Source organism: Phlebotomus papatasi, chromosome 1 (genome assembly GCF_024763615.1).
Source record: "Phlebotomus papatasi isolate M1 chromosome 1, Ppap_2.1, whole genome shotgun sequence".
Classification (NCBI taxonomy): domain Eukaryota; kingdom Metazoa; phylum Arthropoda; class Insecta; order Diptera; family Psychodidae; genus Phlebotomus; species Phlebotomus papatasi.
Window position 1 is genome coordinate 15,718,936 of NC_077222.1, and position 20,262 is coordinate 15,739,197.

At 32.3% G+C, this 20,262-nt stretch overlaps 1 protein-coding gene across 2 annotated transcripts in view; it reads left to right on the forward strand.

The window, feature by feature from the left end:
- LOC129797979 (uncharacterized) overlaps positions 1-19,014 on the forward strand; it is a 183,530-nt gene extending 164,516 nt beyond the window's left edge. For both annotated transcript variants that reach the window (XM_055840893.1, XM_055840895.1), the window contains exons 12-13: positions 10,764-11,063; positions 17,380-19,014. In XM_055840893.1, coding sequence (XP_055696868.1) covers positions 10,764-11,063; positions 17,380-17,542 — 463 coding nt within the window. In that variant the 3' untranslated portion in view covers positions 17,543-19,014. The remainder of the gene's footprint in view (positions 1-10,763; positions 11,064-17,379) is intronic.
- The last annotated feature ends 1,248 nt before the right edge of the window (positions 19,015-20,262 follow it).

Genomic DNA, 20,262 nt, shown 5'->3' on the forward strand with positions numbered 1-20,262 from the left:
CATTTTGTCTGAAAACTGTGTAATGTTACACGAAATCTGTAACAAAATGTACACAGTTGTGTAATTATTCGCTAATTTCGACGTACGGTGAAAAAAGACGTAATATCAGGAGCATGACGTTTCCTATGTCTCCCATGTGTTTCTAGCGTGCCGAAAACACTTTGGAGTTCATTCGGTGTTTTCTGTCATTGTGGAATGAATTAGCAAAAAATACAAATACAAAATAAAAGCCAATTTAATATGGAATGAGCAACCGAAAACCCCAAATTGGCAACCTACGTAGTTTCGGAGATATCTCGTAAAATGTATACGAAAACAGGGAAAAACTTACACTAAAATCGGTTGCATTTTTCAGAGCTAATGTCACCCACCTGCGTAATATAAAACAAGAAAGTTAAATTTGATACCGTGAAACGTAAAAAACCATTTCCGTTACAGTATTCTCTCTATTTTCGCATTAGTAACAGAACATTACTTAAAAAGTACAATACAGTAGAGTCCTGCTATAGGCCATCGCTCTATAGTCCACAATTTATCGACCGCTGATTTCAAAACACTGATTTTAAGTTAAGTTATATTAGGTGAGATTCTTAACAATCTCACCTACTATAATCCTAACAAAATTTCATGTCGTCCGATCGACCTCAAATTTGGCCAAAATGTGTTTCGCCACTTCCTGATTCCGAATATATATGTGGCTAAGTTACGTTCCCGGCCGGCCGGCCGCTCTTTGGAGCTTAATAGCTCCTAAACTAAAAAAGATATCGACTTGCGGTTTTCGGCAAAGGTTATATATCGGGTGAAAATTGCAATTTGGTGCATAGACTCCCCACCCCCCACCCCTCCTTCCGCCATTTTGAAGACCCCCCTTTTTTGTTTTCTCAATAGCTCCGCCCCTATGGCATTCAGCGGGCTCAAATTTTAGTATGTTATAGCTGGGCCTTAGAGCTTTCCATCAATACCAAACTTAAGGTCCCCCGACCCCCCTGACCCGAGCTATAAGGGTCCAAAAAAAATTTCTTAAAATGGCCATAACTCCGGTTCTAATCGTCAGAATTTAAAAAGTGAGGGCTTTTTGGAAAGCTCTCGTGAAATTCCACTTCCCCTTCTAACATCGCAAGTTCATAAAACCACCGCTAGGGGCGCTTTTTTTAAAAAGAAAATTTTTAAATCTTAAAAGTTAAATAACTCAAAAATTCCATTGTGCATCGGGCTGAAAATTTAGTATGTTGTAGCCGTTGATTATACCTATCAAACAAAAAAAACCTTAAGTCGATCTAAAACCCCTGACCCGAGCTATAAGGGGTCAAAGTTCGAACATTGACCGGCCTCTATCTCCGGTTCTAATTAACATATCGACATAAATTTTACCTTTTTGGTTTCGTCTCGATGAGCACTTTCAGATGGAAGTTCAAAAAGTCACCACAGGTGGCGCTGTGATAGCGTCAAAATTCATCGAAATTCAAAGTCACTTTTCTCAAAAACGGCATTGTGCAAGTTAATGAAATTTTAGTATGTTGTAGTCCAGTCTAGGACGTTTCCAAAATGGTGCGTATGCGCGCTGTGGTTTCAATAGAACCGGAGATATGAGGGGTCAAAGTTCACGAAATTCAAAAAATCATATCTCCGGTTCTATGTGACCTAGTCCCCGGCGAGTGGCCTTCAAAGTTGAAGCCAATTTCTTACTTTCACATACAAATGCGTATGGGAATTTTTCTGCACTCGTGATCGTTATGCTAAATATTTAAAAAATGAGAGGTTTTTCCGTATTATAAGATACCTTTCCGTATGGAGGGATAAATATAGTAAATTTATGTTTAAATAAATTTTTTTCTTGAAGCACTGTGAGCTGAGTCCGAGATCAATTTAGGAATTGGCTTCAAATAGCTCCATAAAAAAGGCCAACTTGCCAGGCGCTTGTATGTGACCGATTTTGATGAATAAGGGCTTAAACGAAAGATCTCATCAAATGCTACAACTTTCTAGAATATTTGAACTTCGTGGGACCAACACCAGGGGCGCCACAGTCGAAAAACCAATTTCAATATCACATAACCTCAATTATCTCGACTGTCGCTGAACCGATTTTGATGATTACTTCAACATAATTGTAGAGCACATTTGTCTCTACATTTCGTCCATACATCATTTTCCACTCAGACTACGCTATCACTCCGATTTTGCCGTTTAAGTGTGAAAAAATTGATTTTTCCCATAATAACGCTTTGAAATCACTCAGATGCCAATTTGACTGCCTCTACTCCACCAAGACACTTAAAATAGGGTTTTAAATGGAAAGTCCCGCAAAATACAACAATTATTTGATATAGTTGAAGTTCAACAAATGAACACTTGGGGCACTCTGGATGAAAAAACGAGTTAAGAAACAAAAAACCTCGCTTATCTTGGCTTCTGAGTAATCGATGAGATCATGTTCTATGGGAAAATTATAGAGAACATTCTGGTCTACATTTCACCCATATATCACTTTTGTGCCAGTTCATCCAAATCCTTGATATTTTGGTTTAAATACAAAATTTGCATAATTTCACGAATTTGATTCAAGATAACTGAATGGCGTCACCCAACTTCAGCTCTAAATCGAATTTGCATGCACTCCGAGCTAGCTCACGTTAAGAATCTCACCTACATAAGCCGGTTAGGATTATCTGTCCCTTTTTTAATATGCGACATGCAAATGTTGTCATAATTATTTTAATATTTTTGGCAAAATTTATTGAGTAGTTGTGATAATTGTGATCCATAAATGAAGAGAGCGAGGACAAGTACCACAATCGCAAAGAAAGTGGAAGCCGTCGAGCAATTTCAATACAAAAAGTCGTTGATAATTTAAAAAAAAATGACATGGACTATAGTGCGATCCAAGTGTCATATCTGGAACCAAATATGGGCTATAGCGAGACTCTACTGTATGTCATCATTTAATTGATTACACAATTTACAATTACATGAAATTCAAATTACACATTTTCAGATTACCCGTTTTGCTCAAATACATAATTTGAGTAACTTTATTTAACAAGAATAATCGTGGTAAAAAAGCAAACCAACGATTACCCTTGTAAATTTTTTTTACTGTCTACTTATTCGGTTGGTAAACCAACTAGAGTCATACATCAGGCTCAGTGCATTTCTGAACGGTTCTAAACGTTCTAAATAAAATTTTTCCAAGTACAAGTCTGATACAATACCATTACAAAGTGATTTATAAACAGGAAACTAGCTTTTTTAATTATTATTTTCATCATCTTAACTCCTCTTTTTATATTTAAATTAATTAATTTGAATTTTCTTAACTTGATTCCCACGCCATGTACAACCTGCAAAAGAGCTTTTCCATTATTTTACTCTGAAGACTAGTCACTAATGCTAAGACGGCGGTGGACATTATTTGAATTTAACAACCTACTCTCGTGTTATAGCTTTTCTTTTCTGTACTTTCAAATGAACTATATCTGACTAGCAATTTTTGTAATGAATAAAATAATAAATAAATAATAGGATAAAATTTTAAATTTTGAACAACGCAGAACTTCAGACTTAAGGGGTTATATCCACCTGTTAATAATAGTTTTTAGGTGCCCAATAACCCTTTAAGGACGAAAAGTTCAAAAATTGAGGGTCATAAAAAACATTTTTTCTAACTTTTTAGAGCAGAATACAACTTTAGAAAGCCGTAGGAAAAATTTCATTTTGGGTCACCGGTGACCCCAGGGGCATGACATTTCCTATGTTTCCCATATGTTTCTAGCGAGCCAAAAAAAACTTTTGACTTTATTAGTTGTTTTCTGTCATTGTAGAATGAATTAGCAAAAAATACTAATACAAAGTAAAAGCCAATTTAATAACGAAGAAGCAACCGAAGACCCCGAATTGGCAATCTACGTAGTTTTGGAGATATCCTCGTGAAATGTGTACGAAAACAGGGAAAAAATTACACTAAAACCGGTCGCATTTTTCAAAGCTAATGTCACCCCCCAGGGTGACCCAATCGTTCTTAACTCTTTCGCGTCACACTTTTATTCAGCAAGTGAATTCATGTAAAATTGAGTTTTTCCTAATGCTTTATGATCAAATATAATGTTCAGAGAGGAAAAAAATTTTCCATTGCGTGGAAACTCGGAAAACCCCCGGGTCATATATGACCCTATTGTCCTCAAGGGCAGTGTACATACCATTTTCAAAATTCTATATCACGGGCTTTTAAAGAGTTTTTTTTTTTGCTTGAAGTTACTAATTTGGGCAAAACCATGGCAAACTGGATAGTCTTGAAGAACACTGTACTCTTGGTGTTCAAGGAATCTTCCTGGTAATCCCTTGAACAGTCACTGTCAGAATATTTTGAGTGGTATTTTGCAAAAATAAACTTATCTACATATTTATTCACACACAATACAATTGTACAATAGGAGACGCTTGCAGAATACTCTAAAATATTGCAAAATATGTTATAATTCATCAGATATAAGATGAAATGCCCAGGAGCAAGATGTTCCACCTGCATTTCACAAAGAAAAACAATGTTCCAACTACATTTCGCTAGAGGCTTGGGACGAAAACACTGTTACCCTTGCCGAAAATAGGGTCATATATGACCCGGAAAATTCTACACGCTTTTCTGGAAAATTGAGAGTAGTTTATTTTATCAAAATATGCAATATACAATCTTTGGATATTCTATTTTGTGTTTCTAAAGAACTTTTTGCTGATAAAAAAATTAATATAAAAAATTTTGAAAAAGAAAATTCATTTCACAAAGTTCGAAATTTGTGATTTTTGATCTCAAATATAATATTTTCTTTTACTAAATATCTGGAATCTTGAGAAAATTAGCCAAGAATCTTACATCCTTCTACTATGATGTCGTGCACAAACCGATAGATTTCAATTAATGTAAATAGTCAAAAATAATTGTTTTTTTCCCCGGGTCATATATGACCCTAATGACGCGAAAGTTAAAAGTTGGTGAAAAATCCCAATTTCAAAGATGCCCCACTTTCAAAGGTGCCCTACTTTCAAAGGTGCTCCACTTCCCCCTACCTCAATTTATTATTTTACTCAAAAAAAAATCATATTGACAATAAGAAAGTTTCTTATTCATTGAATTATATGGCAAACAAATGTAGAAAAATTTGGAAAAATTATTTTGTCCGTAGGAGAAAATGGGTTAGCTAATTACGAAGCTAAATTTACATTATTATGATAAGGCTCATTTCCATTCAAAAATAGAAGAAAAAGTCCAATTTCAAAGCAACCCCAATTCGAAGGTGCCCCACTTCATCCTAGGTACGTTTCGTGTATTTAATCGTTAACTTTTTCGGGATCCATATTTTGATTAAAAATATCTTAGTTCAGGACTTTTTCTGGATATTACAAAAAATATTCTTGGATTTAAACTTCCTTATAGTTTATAAATCATCCACAAGATTTGTATTTTCAACCAAATCAGTTCTAAATAATTCAAAACAAAAATGTTCCCAGAATATCCGTGTTTTTCTTTAGGTACAAACAGTCCCAGAAGATGAAATTTACAGCTCGTTTTCGTCTTTTAAAGATTAGATTGGAATATTTTTTTTTAAAATGCTTCGTAACATTCAGCCTCTTAAAATTATGTTTTGTCGGAATTGGTGATTTTTTCTTCTCCAACCTTTTTAAAATACTGAATCAGAATTATTCTAATAAAATTTAGGACTACAGAATATGAAGAACTTATGAAAGAAAACAAGAACGTTCCTTGAAGGCAACCCACTATTTTTGACTAGACCACAATATCTGTGACTGCGAGAGAATCACAGCTTTAAGCGAAAAGAGCTTTTGGTGGGAACTTTACTAGGAGCGGGTGTTAAATTAAGATTTTGCCTAAAGATCCATAGACTCATATAGTAAATGTTATCAAAGTTGCTTATACACCAAAGACAATCATGGTAGAGATTTTCGTGGAAATGTTTTTAGCGTCCTCTAAATGTTATGCATATTATCATGAAGTTGATGCCTTTGCTATGTAATCTCTTATGTAATTCCTAAGAGGCAAAAATGCCAGCGAAAATCCACTCTTTAATTCAATAACTTTTGTTTCCGTAAACTCACTTTATAGCCATGGTTTTGCCACTTTCCCAGAGAAGCTGTAGTTCTTAAGTATAGCATACAGGGAAGGAGCCGGTCATTTTCAGGGATTCAGTGCTTAGTTAAATGCTTAATTTACTCCTTTGAAATATACAATAAACTTCAAATATCTCCGGGTTATGGGAAGAATGGGGTTATTCATCTTATCCTTGGACGACTTTCAATGAGGATAATCAAACTTCCTGGAATTCTGTCTGTAAAAGTAGCTTCCATAATGTATAATATGTATGTATATTTCCATTGAAATACTTTCGCATGGAAACTCTAAATTTAACACAGCATTAAGTCAATGATACGTCACTTTAGTATCTGGGGCAACTGCTATACATTAATTTGACCCACCAAGGACCAAATAAAATATACATATCATACACAAAATTGGTCATTTTGCCAATTTCTCAATTTTATGTTCCTCGTCCCATTTAAGTAGTTTAACTTTTGAATAATTAAAATATTTTATAATCTATTTGATCAGTAAAAATATTTTTTGGAAATTAAAACGAAAAACAGAAATGATAAAATTTAAAAATTTAGAAGTGATTCACTGAAATCGTTATTGAACTTAAAGAGAAATAAAAAGACTAATTGAATTTTCTCTATAATAATCTTGGAACTGAACTCATTTCTATAAAAATCTAAGCTGTTTAATTTAAAATAATAAAAATTTGTATTCTAATGCAAATTTTACAAACTATTTTAATTTTAATAATAATAATAATAATGAAATATTTCTTTATTTCATAAATTTTACTTACTTTTTATTTTATTATTTTTATTGCTTATTAAATCATCAGCTTATTGTATCACATCAAAACAACATAAAACTTTTTTCTTGATGCATTTACAATCATTCTTGATGCATTTACAATAATACATAATTATAATGATTACACATAGTTCGAGATAATTGTAAAGATAAATAAAATAATTTAAATTTAAAAATTAATAAATTAGAATTAATTGATTAAAATTACTTAAAGAAAAATTTAATTTAGAAAAAGTCACTAAAGCACGAATTATTATTTACAAACTCAATAATTCAAAATAGAATTTGTTTTAAAGAACTGTGAATTCTTGACATCATGAACCGGATCAAGCTAATTGTGATCCATTGTTATCAAAATTCACCACGCCATAATAACGTTGTTGTTATGTCTTTATTAAGTCACGATGTTGTACGATGATTACCTTCCGTAACTTGTTCAATACCCCAGAGAAACGTCCTAATATGAATATGTACTAGTTTTATTTGTCTTGCTCTACGGAAAAGCAGTAGGGGAGACTGGGGCAAAAAGTAACAAAACGTATATTTTATTTTTTTTACAAGCTCCTAGCGCGCCAGAAATTTCTAATTAGTGCAGTTTTATAGGAAATTTACTGCTCTACAACTTTGTGAAAATCATTTTCCTCTATTTTGTAAGGAAATACATTTATCGAGCTGTTTTCTAAAAGGTAATTTTGTGACCATTCTAAAAAATGCTGGGGCAAATAGTACCAGGCATGGGGTATTATCACATTTTGATTTGCTTTATTACGAGCTTTCGTAAATTTAAAAAAATAGCTAGGATATATATATTTTCATAGGAAATTTATTCCTCTACACCTTTTTAAAACACAGTTTTATCTATCTGAACGAGGAAAACGCTTTTCAAGCTATTTTAGAAAAAAACACACAAGAGACTGCTAATCGTTTGACCAATACAAGCAAAAAGCGGCGAGACGCGAAAAAGACGTTTCTTCTCGCCGTGAAACATCAGAAATTGCTTCGGTCTTTGTTACTTTTTGCTCCATACCTTTCGTTACTTTTTACCCCAAGTGGTCATTTTTAATAAAAGGATTTCTGGAGAAAACAATCTTTGTAAAATTCTAAAATATATAGTGGTTTCGTATTCAAAAATACAAATTATTTAGAAAATAGTTACCAGTGCATTAATTTTGGAAAATAAGTAGGTCAAAATTGATACCTGTTGTAAGGAAAACATTTCAAAAATAGGGCTAAAAATTTCAATATTTTTTTTTACTTTCTGAATTCCTTGTTCGAATTCTAAGAAACTTACGACTTTGAAGAAGGTATATAGAGGCCATCTATGGAAAAAATTTTAAGCCTCTATCTCTTTTATCTTGGAAAATATTGAATTTTCAAATTTTCAATTTGTGACTTTTTACCCCAGTCTCCCCTATATAATCCCTCGATTTTTTTTTCACCCCCAGGGTTATAAACCGGTACTGAATTAGTTCATAATCGATAACCAATCTTCATCCGAAAGTCAATTAGGATGGTGGCATTACTTATGGCCTGTCTTTACCTATGGTCTCGTCGCAATTTTTGTCAGAAAATTTTTCCGAAATATTTTTAATACACATAAAATGATTTTTAATTTTGAGGTATTCGAAATCGTTTTGTGACATTGTAAAGTTTTTTGCGAGCAGGCCATACGTAAAAACAGAGACCACAAGTTATGCCGCCACCCTATATTACTCGTAAGTTATTTTGGGCAATGTTCTGAGCGATTTATAAATCGATTCCAATCGGTTGTGAACCGGTAATGAACCGATAAATAGTTTTTGTCCAAGAATCAATTGCATTATAAACTTAAATCTATTTTGGGGGATCTTAATCGGTTGAGAACCAGTATAAACGGTAATGATATAAAAGTACTTTTGAGGTATAGCATCTAAGTGCCGATAGCATTTCGCAAACTCTATAACGCTTTACCGCCTCTTTTTTTTAATATTAAATCTTTTAAAAAAATATTATTCACATACACATGATTCCGGTTTTTTTATTTGTTACCTAATTCAATTAAATTCAATTTAATGTAAAGTTCAATTTTATTTTTTCTTTCTATTTTATTTTTTTTAATTTCTATTTACTTTATTTCTGGATGTTAATGTTCACCCTAGCGCCTACAAACCTTTCCAATGGTTCTTTGTTTCCCTCTCTGTATCTTCGGAAATTCTTCGAATCAGCGATTTAAGAAATAAAAAAATTGTTTTTTTTTCTTAATCTTGTAATTCAGGCTCCTCCTTAATTGGATGCCAAAGAGCATTACTATGACTTTACTCTCTATGAGTCAAGTTCATAAAACGGATATTCTCCTTCTGATAGAAGAAGTATGGGGCAGTTCCACGTATTTGTGATTTAGAAAATATGTTTTTACTCAAAACAATCAATTATTATTATCTAGGAATTACACAATACATTTTCAAGTATTTAAGAACCGAAAGAAACAAACAACTTATACTTAGACTGAAAAGAAAAGCGTAGAGAATGTCCTGTTTTTTTATTTATTTGTGTTTTCTATCCTTTTTAAAATATATTGCTAAATTTTCAAACACTAATTAATTGTCCTAAAAAAGCATATTTTTCGAGTTATGAAAGAGGAAAACTACTCCATTTCATATTTTTCCCATATTTCTTCAATAAATCGTCGGTTGCGTCTACCTCTGTCGTATCTGCATTTCTTTTGTGTCAGCATTTCACGCAAGAGGGGACGTCTGTATTGTAGCTTGCACCGAATGCAGATACAAAACAAATGCAGATACGACAGAGGTAGACCCAACCGACGAAATCTGACCTATTTTTTTTGTTTCCCCCCTTACCTGTCCCCCCTTACCAAGGTCTTAGGCCTTTAGGCCTATTTTGACCAGTATCCTGTGTCCTGTATCCTGTATCCTGCATCCTGTATCCTGTGTACCTACCAAAATCATCAATCTATAAAATTAAAATATCTCCCAAATACTGAGGAAAAACAATAAATATTTAAGACGGGAACCTTACACATTAATGGCCGTACTGAAATCTGACCTATCTTATGGCAATATATTTTAATAACTAGTATTAGGGTAAATGTGTCAAATTCCGGCCAGCTTGCAATTTCGGCCATATTTTTTGTACCACGAATTTCCATGAATTTTTAGTTTTTGGATACTCTTGAGATAGTACAATGCAAAAAAAATAACAAAAAAAGTCACTTCGATGAGCAAGATAATCTGAAAAAGACATTGAAAGAATTCTGGAAGGGCAAGGAACTATGAGAATAAGGGTGGCCGAAATAGGCCACCAATGCTATGTCTACATTTTTATTCATTTTAAAATGTATTAAGAATGATTTTAGATAAAATAAAAATGATAAACTGTCTGCAAGGTTCCAAGAAACACTCCTTATAAACGAGGAACAAAAATATTCAATTTATATTAAAAATATTACATTTCAAACTTGAGACTTTGTCGCTTGCATGCAACTATGCCGAAATTTGGCACACTTACCCTAAGTCCTTGAAAAACGATGTGAGACTAATTTATATCGATATTAAGCATTCCGTAGAACATTTTTTATTTGGCCACTCCAGAAAAAAAACTATTTCATAAAAAATTAAACTTTTATTGGGATTATATTATAACTATAACTTTTATTATAAATAAAAGTTGTCTGATCCCCTATAATAGAATCAACAACATTAACTATCCATATTGAATATGACTTTAATGCAAGAATTTACGAGATATTTACCACTTTGTGGCTGAGTTGGAATTTGCAAATTTACCATTTTCATTAAAATGAAGCCCATATACATAATGTATATAGTGAATATATTTCATCAATACAATTTTGCAGCTTGCTAAACACTTTGAAAATGTGCAATTGGATTCTTCACCTCGATGATGCTGCCAAGACACTCAAAATGGTTTCAAAATCCCTGAGAAACAGCCCTCTGAGTCACATAAAGGTGGACGGAATTTCTGTATTGGATCGCGTGAAGAAGCATCGGATTGAACCACAATTTATGCACATATTGTTTGCCGGTGTGCCCCAACTTAGGTGGATGGGTGTTAGCTTGTCAGGCATGAGAGAGGATCAGATTGCAGCAATTGGAGCGGGAGTTCTGGATTTGAAGGGGAATGAGATTGACATCAGGTAAAGCTATTTGACCAGTATCTCTTTTCCTTCATATCCTCCTATATATACCATTTTCGACCCATCACTAAGCCATCCTTAGCCATTTTCTCCGAACCTTTATCCCCTTGGCACTACCATGAGTTTGCAAATATTGTGGCATAAACAGTTGAGTAGTCTGGACTGGAGTGGAAGATAGAATAGACAGCGGATTGAAAAGTTCATCTACCATCACAGGCATACGCATAAATATATATAAACTATGCTGAATAATTTTCCTCAGCAACTTCCACTTTTCTATGCCTCTGAGGATTTTTTCTGTTATATCCCCTCAATTTCCTGTACACTTCTGTTCTTGTGCTTCAATATTCAGTATAAGCTTAAAAAGCACCAATATTCACATAGGAAATTGGACCCTTGACACTAAAAGGGTATCACTTCGTTTTTAAATTGTGCGAAAAGTTTCACAATTGCGGATGAGTTTAGGGTTTAAATCTACGTTTTTCAAATTGCTACATATTGGTTGAAGTTGCTAGGCAACATACATAACACTTATCCTAAAATCATAATCCACAGATTTATGTTTGTTAGCCCCTTACTTTGCCTTTTTAAAATTTTACACAATGATATTTCTCTAAAATAATCCTATAAATCGACTCCAAAAAATGTGGATGAGATTTGTTATACCCTTGACTTATCCAGAAATGCATGAATCTAACACATTATTGACTTTTTTTAACTTATCCTCGTACATCAAGATAGTTCTTTAATCTTTTGATACACCCTAAATAAATGCCGTTATTTAGGATGTGCCATTTTTATCACTACGGCATAACTCTCTTTATAACATTCCTAGGGTAAAGTGATACAAGTTTGACATAGTTTTACAAGTTGGACATGGCGTTTTTCTTGATAAATACAGTGCAATTTTTTTTAAGCACAATAAACCAAATTATAAAACTAAAGCATTAAAAATATACAAATAAAAATGAAGTATACTAAATTTATCAAGAAAAAAGCCCTGTCCAACTTGTACCATTGTCCAACTTGTTACCACTTTACCCTACTCTTTTTCCTGAAGTTAGAATCTGAAAATTATTCATTTAGAAAAATTTAACACGAATATTGCAGTCAATGGACTAAAAATAAAAGGATTAAATTTCTTTAATTTCTTATAAGGCAAGACTTTTGCGAAATTGTTAAATTACGAATGAACTATTAGGTTTTGAAAAAAAAAAACGCTTTGATTGCTGACTCTTTAGAAATTCAAGAAGTTAAACAGCAGGGTTAAAATTCATGCCTTGAAGCAATCTTCATTATGAGTCTGATAAAAGAAAATTGAGAAGTAATTGTTTGAATAGGAGGAAAAGGCCAAAAACCGACAGAATAACGAATCAAATGGCGCATATTTCCATTAATTTTTGATTTTTTTTATTTTTTAATTCACGTCCACGCTCTAAAATACAGACAGAAAATTGCAACTAAACTCAAGGGGGAGATATTAGTCGAAAAATTGTGTACACCACTTCCAGCACTTCCTAAATTTGTATGGAAAACGTCAGAGACTTCCACACTTCTGGAAGTGCCATAGGTGATTTCCAGCACTTCTTGCACTTCTAAGCACTTCCAAGCACTTCCGGCGTTTGAATTTAAAAGAAACGACTAAAATCTAATTTGAATTTTCTTGAGCAGTTAGATTATTATTTTTCATTCTTTTGGATATCGTAATTACATTTTAATTCAACTGAAAATAAAATATCTATTTTAAAAATTTCTATTGGACGACTTATTTTCTATATTAATCTGGAAAACTTATTCACGAGAAATTACTCTGAAAACTTCAGTGTCATAATAAATTCATTTTTTCACGAAGAACAAATAAGTAAAATAAAAATAGAATTCAGAAGAAAATATGAATCAAGAAATTTGCATAGAAACAAACAGTATATCATCACTTAACTATTTTCTTTTAATTAAATAAAATTTAAAGGTCTATTTTCTAATTAACATTACTTTATTTAAAGCTAATTTTATCACTTTTTTTAAATTTCAAATTATTTTTATTGCTAGTTTGTTAGTTTTGATATTCCAGTGCAACTCAAATGTTGTTAAAAAAAAATCGCTAACAGTCTCATCTACAATATTCGTTTCATTAGCATACTATTATTGTTTCAAAAAAAATTATTAAAAAAATATATTGTCGAATTAAAGCTTAAAAATATAAGAACCATTTATGATTATTGCAGATTCTGATTTACACTACTTTAGTCGTTGTGTCAAAAATAATATTTCAGAACTTGAGTCATAAAATATTATATAATAATAATATTTTTTTGAATATTCTAATGTTTCCATATTTTTCATTTTTTTTTTAATTTTTAATTTTTTTCTGAAAGTTGTAAGATAAATTAATATCCTGTAATTTATTTTAGTTATTCCCGATAATTTTCAGTAGCAAAACCATCTCAAAGAATCGACTACTTATTACACTTATTACACTCGAATACTTTTCAACTGAAAATCGTAATTTTAATTTTAAATTTTTGGAAGGCATTCAATAAAGTTTCCTCCACTGTAACAGAGGGCGTTAGTGAAACGATATTTGAATTTTTAACGAGGATTTTAATGAGGAATTGACAATAATTGCGACGAAAAACCGGGAGAAATTTAGTCCTCCAGGATAAGCTTTAATTGCGCTAATGCTTACCAGCACTGTTCATACTGTAATTAAATAAAAAATTCAAAAATCATTTCATTTTTTGAGACTTCCACTTCCGCAGTACTTCCACCTCAGTGTACACCACTTCCAAGCTAATATCTCCCCCTTGACTAAACTAGTTTGTAGTTTAATTAAAATAATGCAGATGTTAAGATAATACATTAAATCACTATTCATTCATTTTTTTCTCTGTAGAAAAAATTTAAAAAAAAAAAGAATTTACGGTAATAAAAAAATCCATAAATTCAATAAGTTATAAGGAAGTGTATCCGGCTATACAAACTTTTCTTTCGATATTTCACCTTCATAGAGCAGAATCACATTGACAAGAAAATGCTCGCCGTAGCCTAACCGTATTTTGTTAATTTACGAATTTTCATTACAATTCCTACGCAAGTTTTCCATTACCGTATTACCTTATTGCATACTCGGTGGCATTAGGTGAAAATAATATAAGAAAATTGAAGAAATAAAACGAAAATTTGATAAACGGTGAGCAAAAAATCTATAAGAAAAATTAATTGTACAGTTTTTTTTATCACCGTTTATCGCATTTTTCTTTTATTTCTTCAATTTTCTTATATTATTTTCACCTAGTGCCACCGAATAAGAGATAAGGTATTACGGTAATGGAAAATTTGCGTAAGAATTGCAATGCAAATGCGTAAATTAACGAAATACAGTGAGAATTTTAATGTCCAATGTGATTCTGCCCTTAAAAAAAATATAAAATTGTAAAGTTTACGATTTAAATACCCTCAACCTGCCCCTTTCAAATAGATATCTTAATTCAGGATCTATGAAAAATATTCAAGAATAAAGGAAATCAGAATCAGAATATGAGAAGTAACTCCAACGTCTTTGAGGGGATCAGTGGATAGAGCACTGTCTCTACTCTGCAAGTCTGAAACTCCGGCTTAAAGACTTGTCAGTTACAGATTTTTCTAGTATCATCATAAGTCACTAGTCTGATACTATGAGAAGTTTCAACTACAAAAATTCTACTTACGGATAAATATGAATTATATTTTATTTCTGCATCTTTAAATCGGGCTGTACATCTGAGACTTAGCCATATGGCTTAACTTCTCGATATTTTTATCAAACAAATTTTCTTTTTTGGAAAATTTTAAGTGAAAATTGGATATTACTGGACCAAAGCTCCAGCCTGAAGGCAGCTTTATGGATCAATATGGGCTATTATATATACATATAATATCTTAATTCGGGCTTTAGCTCTAAGCCCTGTGCCCTACACAGATTTACGGCTTATGCCAAGAGACAGGCTCAGTAGAAAACTAATGGAAATGTAGTCTAATCCTTATTTTGATTGGATCCTGGTCAAAATCCCGAAACCCAAAATACCGAATTCCTGTGTCATAGCTACTACCACGATTGCACCCGCGCTTGCTGGAGGCAAAGGGAAATCTTCTGTGTCTTGGAAAATTATTCTAAACATTTTCCTCCATATAATTTCATCCCATTCACGATTTTGAACATTCTGGATTTTGGCTTTCGGGATTTTAGCTCCCACCGATTTTGATTATAATTGCATTAAACTGTTTCTAAGCTTAAGCCGTAGGTCTGTCCAACACACTTAAGGTAAAGTACCCTGTAGTCGGCCGGATTCTCAACTCGGCCAGTGCGACTATTTATTCAATTTACTTAGATTTGTTATAATATGGTCTTACCGATTTAACATTATAAGGTGTATTATATTATAATATAACGTAAATCAGTGAAAATTTCATAGAAATTGACTATAACGTTAAAAAATTGGTTAAATAATACAACTGGCCGAGTTGAGGAACCGGACGACTAGAGGGTACTTTACCTTATACGGGCCTCAAAATTAAGGCTTAGCCATACGGCTTAACTGCTCTAATTTATTATCAATCACGATCTTTTGGAAAAAATTAACTTTGGATTAGATTATGAAATATAAATAACCTACTAGTTTCTCAAAAACCAATTAAATGGCTTGCTATTTAGGATTTTGAGACCTTTGGAAACTTAGCTAAGCATATAGTCTGAAGACTGCTTTACTGTGTTATCACACTTGCACATTAAAATTTTAATATGATTCACATTATAATTGTCGCTGGTGAGAGTCCAAATGTGTAATTTGTGTGTTTGAATCATTTTATATTCAAAATTTGATCTATTTGTTTATAAAAAGGTAGACTTGGCCCGCAAAATTTGATATAAATTGATTTATGGTATTAATGCGAAAAATTAAAGCGATTTTCTCTTTAATTTTTTAATGTGAAAAATATTTATGCTTTAGGTAAATTTAAACTTACTTTTGCGGGTCAAGTCCACTTCTTTATCAATAAATAGAAAAACCCCAAATATTAAGTGACTCAAAGACACAAATAACATATTTGGACGCTCACAAACGACAAATAATGTGAATCACATTAAAATTTTAATGAGCAAGTGTGATAACACCGTTACAACGAGCTCTTGTTGGAAAAATCTGGTTATCTTAGATCGCCCAGTAGGAGAATTCTGTAATTTTCGTGGCATTGTCACGCGTGAGTTCGAAACCTGACAATGCCATTCGAGTTTTTTTTTCATATCATATGAGTTCGAAAATGTAATTCATTGAATTATTAATGAAATCCCTTTACTTGATGATTTAATGAAAATACAGTACGTCTTGGTTGATTTGTTTAACAAAATTCATTGTCATTTGAATTGCCAGAAATCTCAAATATGTAACTTCTGACAATGCCACGTTAGCTGAAATGGCAATGTCACGGCTACAGAATCGCATTTTCGAAAAAGCTCTCCTAATATTCGAACCCAATTTGTCATATGGCATTGCCAGAGCGTTACAGAATTCCCCTCCAGGAATGTCTTCCTCGCAGTGAGGACGCTTCTAGTTCCCGAAGTTTTTGGACAGAGGCGATGCATTTTAAGATCTTAAGATATTAAGATATTAAGATCTTTTCACTGGGCGGTATTGGAGCTCACAACAGTGTGAGTCAAGCCGGAGATCTATCCGCCCAGGAGCCATATGCTCTTGCCTATTGCGCCATTGAGATCCCCTAGACAGAGTTTGTCAAAATAACAAATACAGCAATTACGAGGCTTAAAAAAGAGCAGCAACGTATTAACACTACAGAAATCGTACTAAGCTTATAGGGGCTTTTTACTTCTGTCTGTACTACAGTAGACTCTCACTCAATCGGCTCTTTGTGAATCGGGCACAAAATTTTGTTGACAATTTTCACGTTTAATTATGAAGCTAATTTGTTCAAATTCGCTGTAGTTCTTCCTATTTTATCGTGATCTTTTATAATTGAGCGCTTATTGTTGAATTTACAAAGGCTTTGACGCCCAAATCTATCGATAAACCGGATGACATTTTGCCCCAAATGCCCAATTGAGAGAGAGTCTACTGTATGTCAAGAGTCTTATGTTAATGTGTTTCCACAGCAACTTTCACGAAAGAAAAATCGATCTGTAGCATCCGTTGATTAAAGAGAACTCTTCCATTTCATAAAACCTTCCTTTTCCTTGAGGCCTACGCACCTAATTTCAGAAAGATTTTTCTCCCAGTGTGATACACAGAAAATTCTAATACCACGTTTGCCTCATACAATTTTCCAGGCTCAGCGATTCAACCATCGAGAACGCAAGATTAATGACGCAAGCTATCGGATTGGATGGAAAATTTGATATTCGTGTTTCGACATTCGGCACATCAACAGGAATCTTGATTCATGTTGAGAAGGCAGGCAATAAGAGCTTGTCACGTAAACGGAAGGATTGAGGACAACATGGCGTTTCCCGCAAATTTTCATCATTTATATAAGGAACATAACGGCTAAATACATACACATTTACTACAATAGGAATAACTCTTAAATACTTATGTCCCATTTACTCCACCAAATGCTCAATTTTCTCTCAAAGTTCATTTGAGGTGGTTGACTCAATCTTGTACTCACAAACGTCTCTGTCATACTGCAGCTTTTTCACTTCCATAAATCTTATAATGAATGTATTAACTTGTAATTTAAAATAGTAAAAGTCCTTAACGGTGCGACATCATTGGAATAACTCTTTCACTTCTGTTCCTCATCTTACCACTTTCTCGATGAAAATTAAATTTAAAAAAAATAAATTGTTGAAAGAGTAATTGAAATTTAATTTTTTAAAAAAATGCGTCTCCTACGGAATATTTTCCATTGTAGGAGTTTTGTTGGGGAATAGAGAGAAATAGCAGAGGTAAATTAAAAAGAAAAATAAATAAAATTTAAAATTAAAATTTAAAATGGCGAAATGGATGCACATTAAAATAGTGAAAATATAATTACTCCTATTCATACAACATGCATAGTAACTGTTTAATTAAATTGAATGTTAATCTAATAGAATTTATATATTATATATATAAAAAGGTAAATTGAAATGATGAATTTTACAGAAAACAAAATTATTGTTGCTGCAAATGGAGTAATATAGAAGAAAATTAACCATTGAATAAAAGTAAAATTATTTGATAAAAGAGAAATTGTAATAAGTGTTGAAAATATTTAGTAGATAGAATATTGAAAATTTTATTGAAATAGAGAGAAATTTATTTATGTATAGTGGTATTTTTGGGTTCAAAAAAAATTGTTGACTGAATCGAAAAAAAAAATTGAAATTAGAGAAACATGGAGATATTATTTTGAAAATAATCATAAAAAAATATAATTAAAAAGAAGAAAAATGCGATGTAGAAATTTACATATCCAGAACCAATATTGATTTTCTTTATATACAAAATTTATGTTATCGTAATAAGAAAATCATATAAATTATCCCCTTTGCTCATTTTATAAATGTTATTCTATTTTATATTAATAAATGGCTGTGTGTACTGAAAGAAAAATATACCTTATTGTTTGAATGCTCATCACTTTTATTATACACCATGATTAATTTATATACTAAAGAGTAAATGAAAATATTCACATGTAAGACAATATTTAAGATGATAGACGCAAGTCCGTTGCGATAATTGTATTCAAGTATGAGATAAAAAAAAAAAGATGAAAATAAACTGTAGAAATTAGAATTGATTGTATAAATTGATGGAACACCTCAGAAATTTTCAAATGACTTTTAGTATTTGCTGAACAAGAAAAAGAAGAAAATAAAACTAATAATATTTAAGTAGAGCATTAAGGCATTATTGATGCATATATAACGATGTTAATGTATTAAAAAATTGAAATATACAACTATACACAAATATTTCCAGTTTTACGATACATTTGGAGTAATTAGAGATCAAACCTTCCACTCCGATAAGGTCATGACTCCTTGAAAATTCCAGAAGATCTACTCGGTTCTTTTTACGATTTTGGGACCTTTATATACACTCATAAAGAGAATTTTATAAAGGACAATTGGCAAAATGGTCCAATCTTTCACCACGAATGAAACCCATACCATCGAATAGATATCGGCAAAGGTAACAACTTTTGTTCCGGGACCAACCTCAGAAGTATATTGGTAAAGCACTAGAACATAAAACAAATTCTTAAAAAATGTGACGATGTTTTTTACAAAACTCCTCTTATACAAATAACGGATTACCAAATTTTGGTCGTTTCAGAGAACAATTTTAAAGGACAGATTCAAGGAAGAATTTCCTAGAACAAGCCATATCTTTGTCTCTTCCTTTTCACTGCAATTTCCCAGATTTACCTAATGAATCCTTGAGTATTCCTCAAATTCATAAAAATTATTGCAAATAGGGAAAAATGTCTTATGTACAAATATTCCCCTTGAAAAAAGGGTTAAAGCTTCTAAAGATCGCAATGCCCTAAAAGTTACCGTTATCCAAAACTTTGAATAATAAGTTCAGAGTAAGAATATTTTATAAAAAAGCAGTATACTCTCTATATTACTTTTAATGGAGTTAAAGGACATTTCAGTAGGGAAATTCTGTAACAGTATGACAATGTCATAAGACAAATTTTAAACCTTTCCTGAGATAAATTTGGAAAAAATAAACTAATATTCGATTGATATCTCGTCGGTTGGGGCTACCTCTGTCGTATCTGCATTTGTTTTGTATCTGCATTCGGAGTTACAATGCACATTACATCTGCATTCGGAGATACAATACAGACGTCCCCTCTTGCGTGAAATGCTGACACAAAAGAAATGCAGATACGACAGAGGTAGCCGCAACCGACGATCTATAAGATACTAAAAGCTATATAGAGCTCCTTGCAATGGTTATCATGCTCACTGGGCTTCAATGTTGTCCTGCTCCTGAATTTACTACAAAAATTTATCATATGAACAAATCTAAAAATAATTGTTTAAATCTTAAGTCATACATCATCTTTGAGCCGAATTTCATTAAGATCGGTTAAGCCGTTTTCGGTAAATAAAATGTCAAAATTGTGAATTTTCATAAGGATATCGTCATATCGTTAATTTCCCAAGGACTGACAGTGCTTTTGGACTCGGGTTTCATTAATTTTTAAG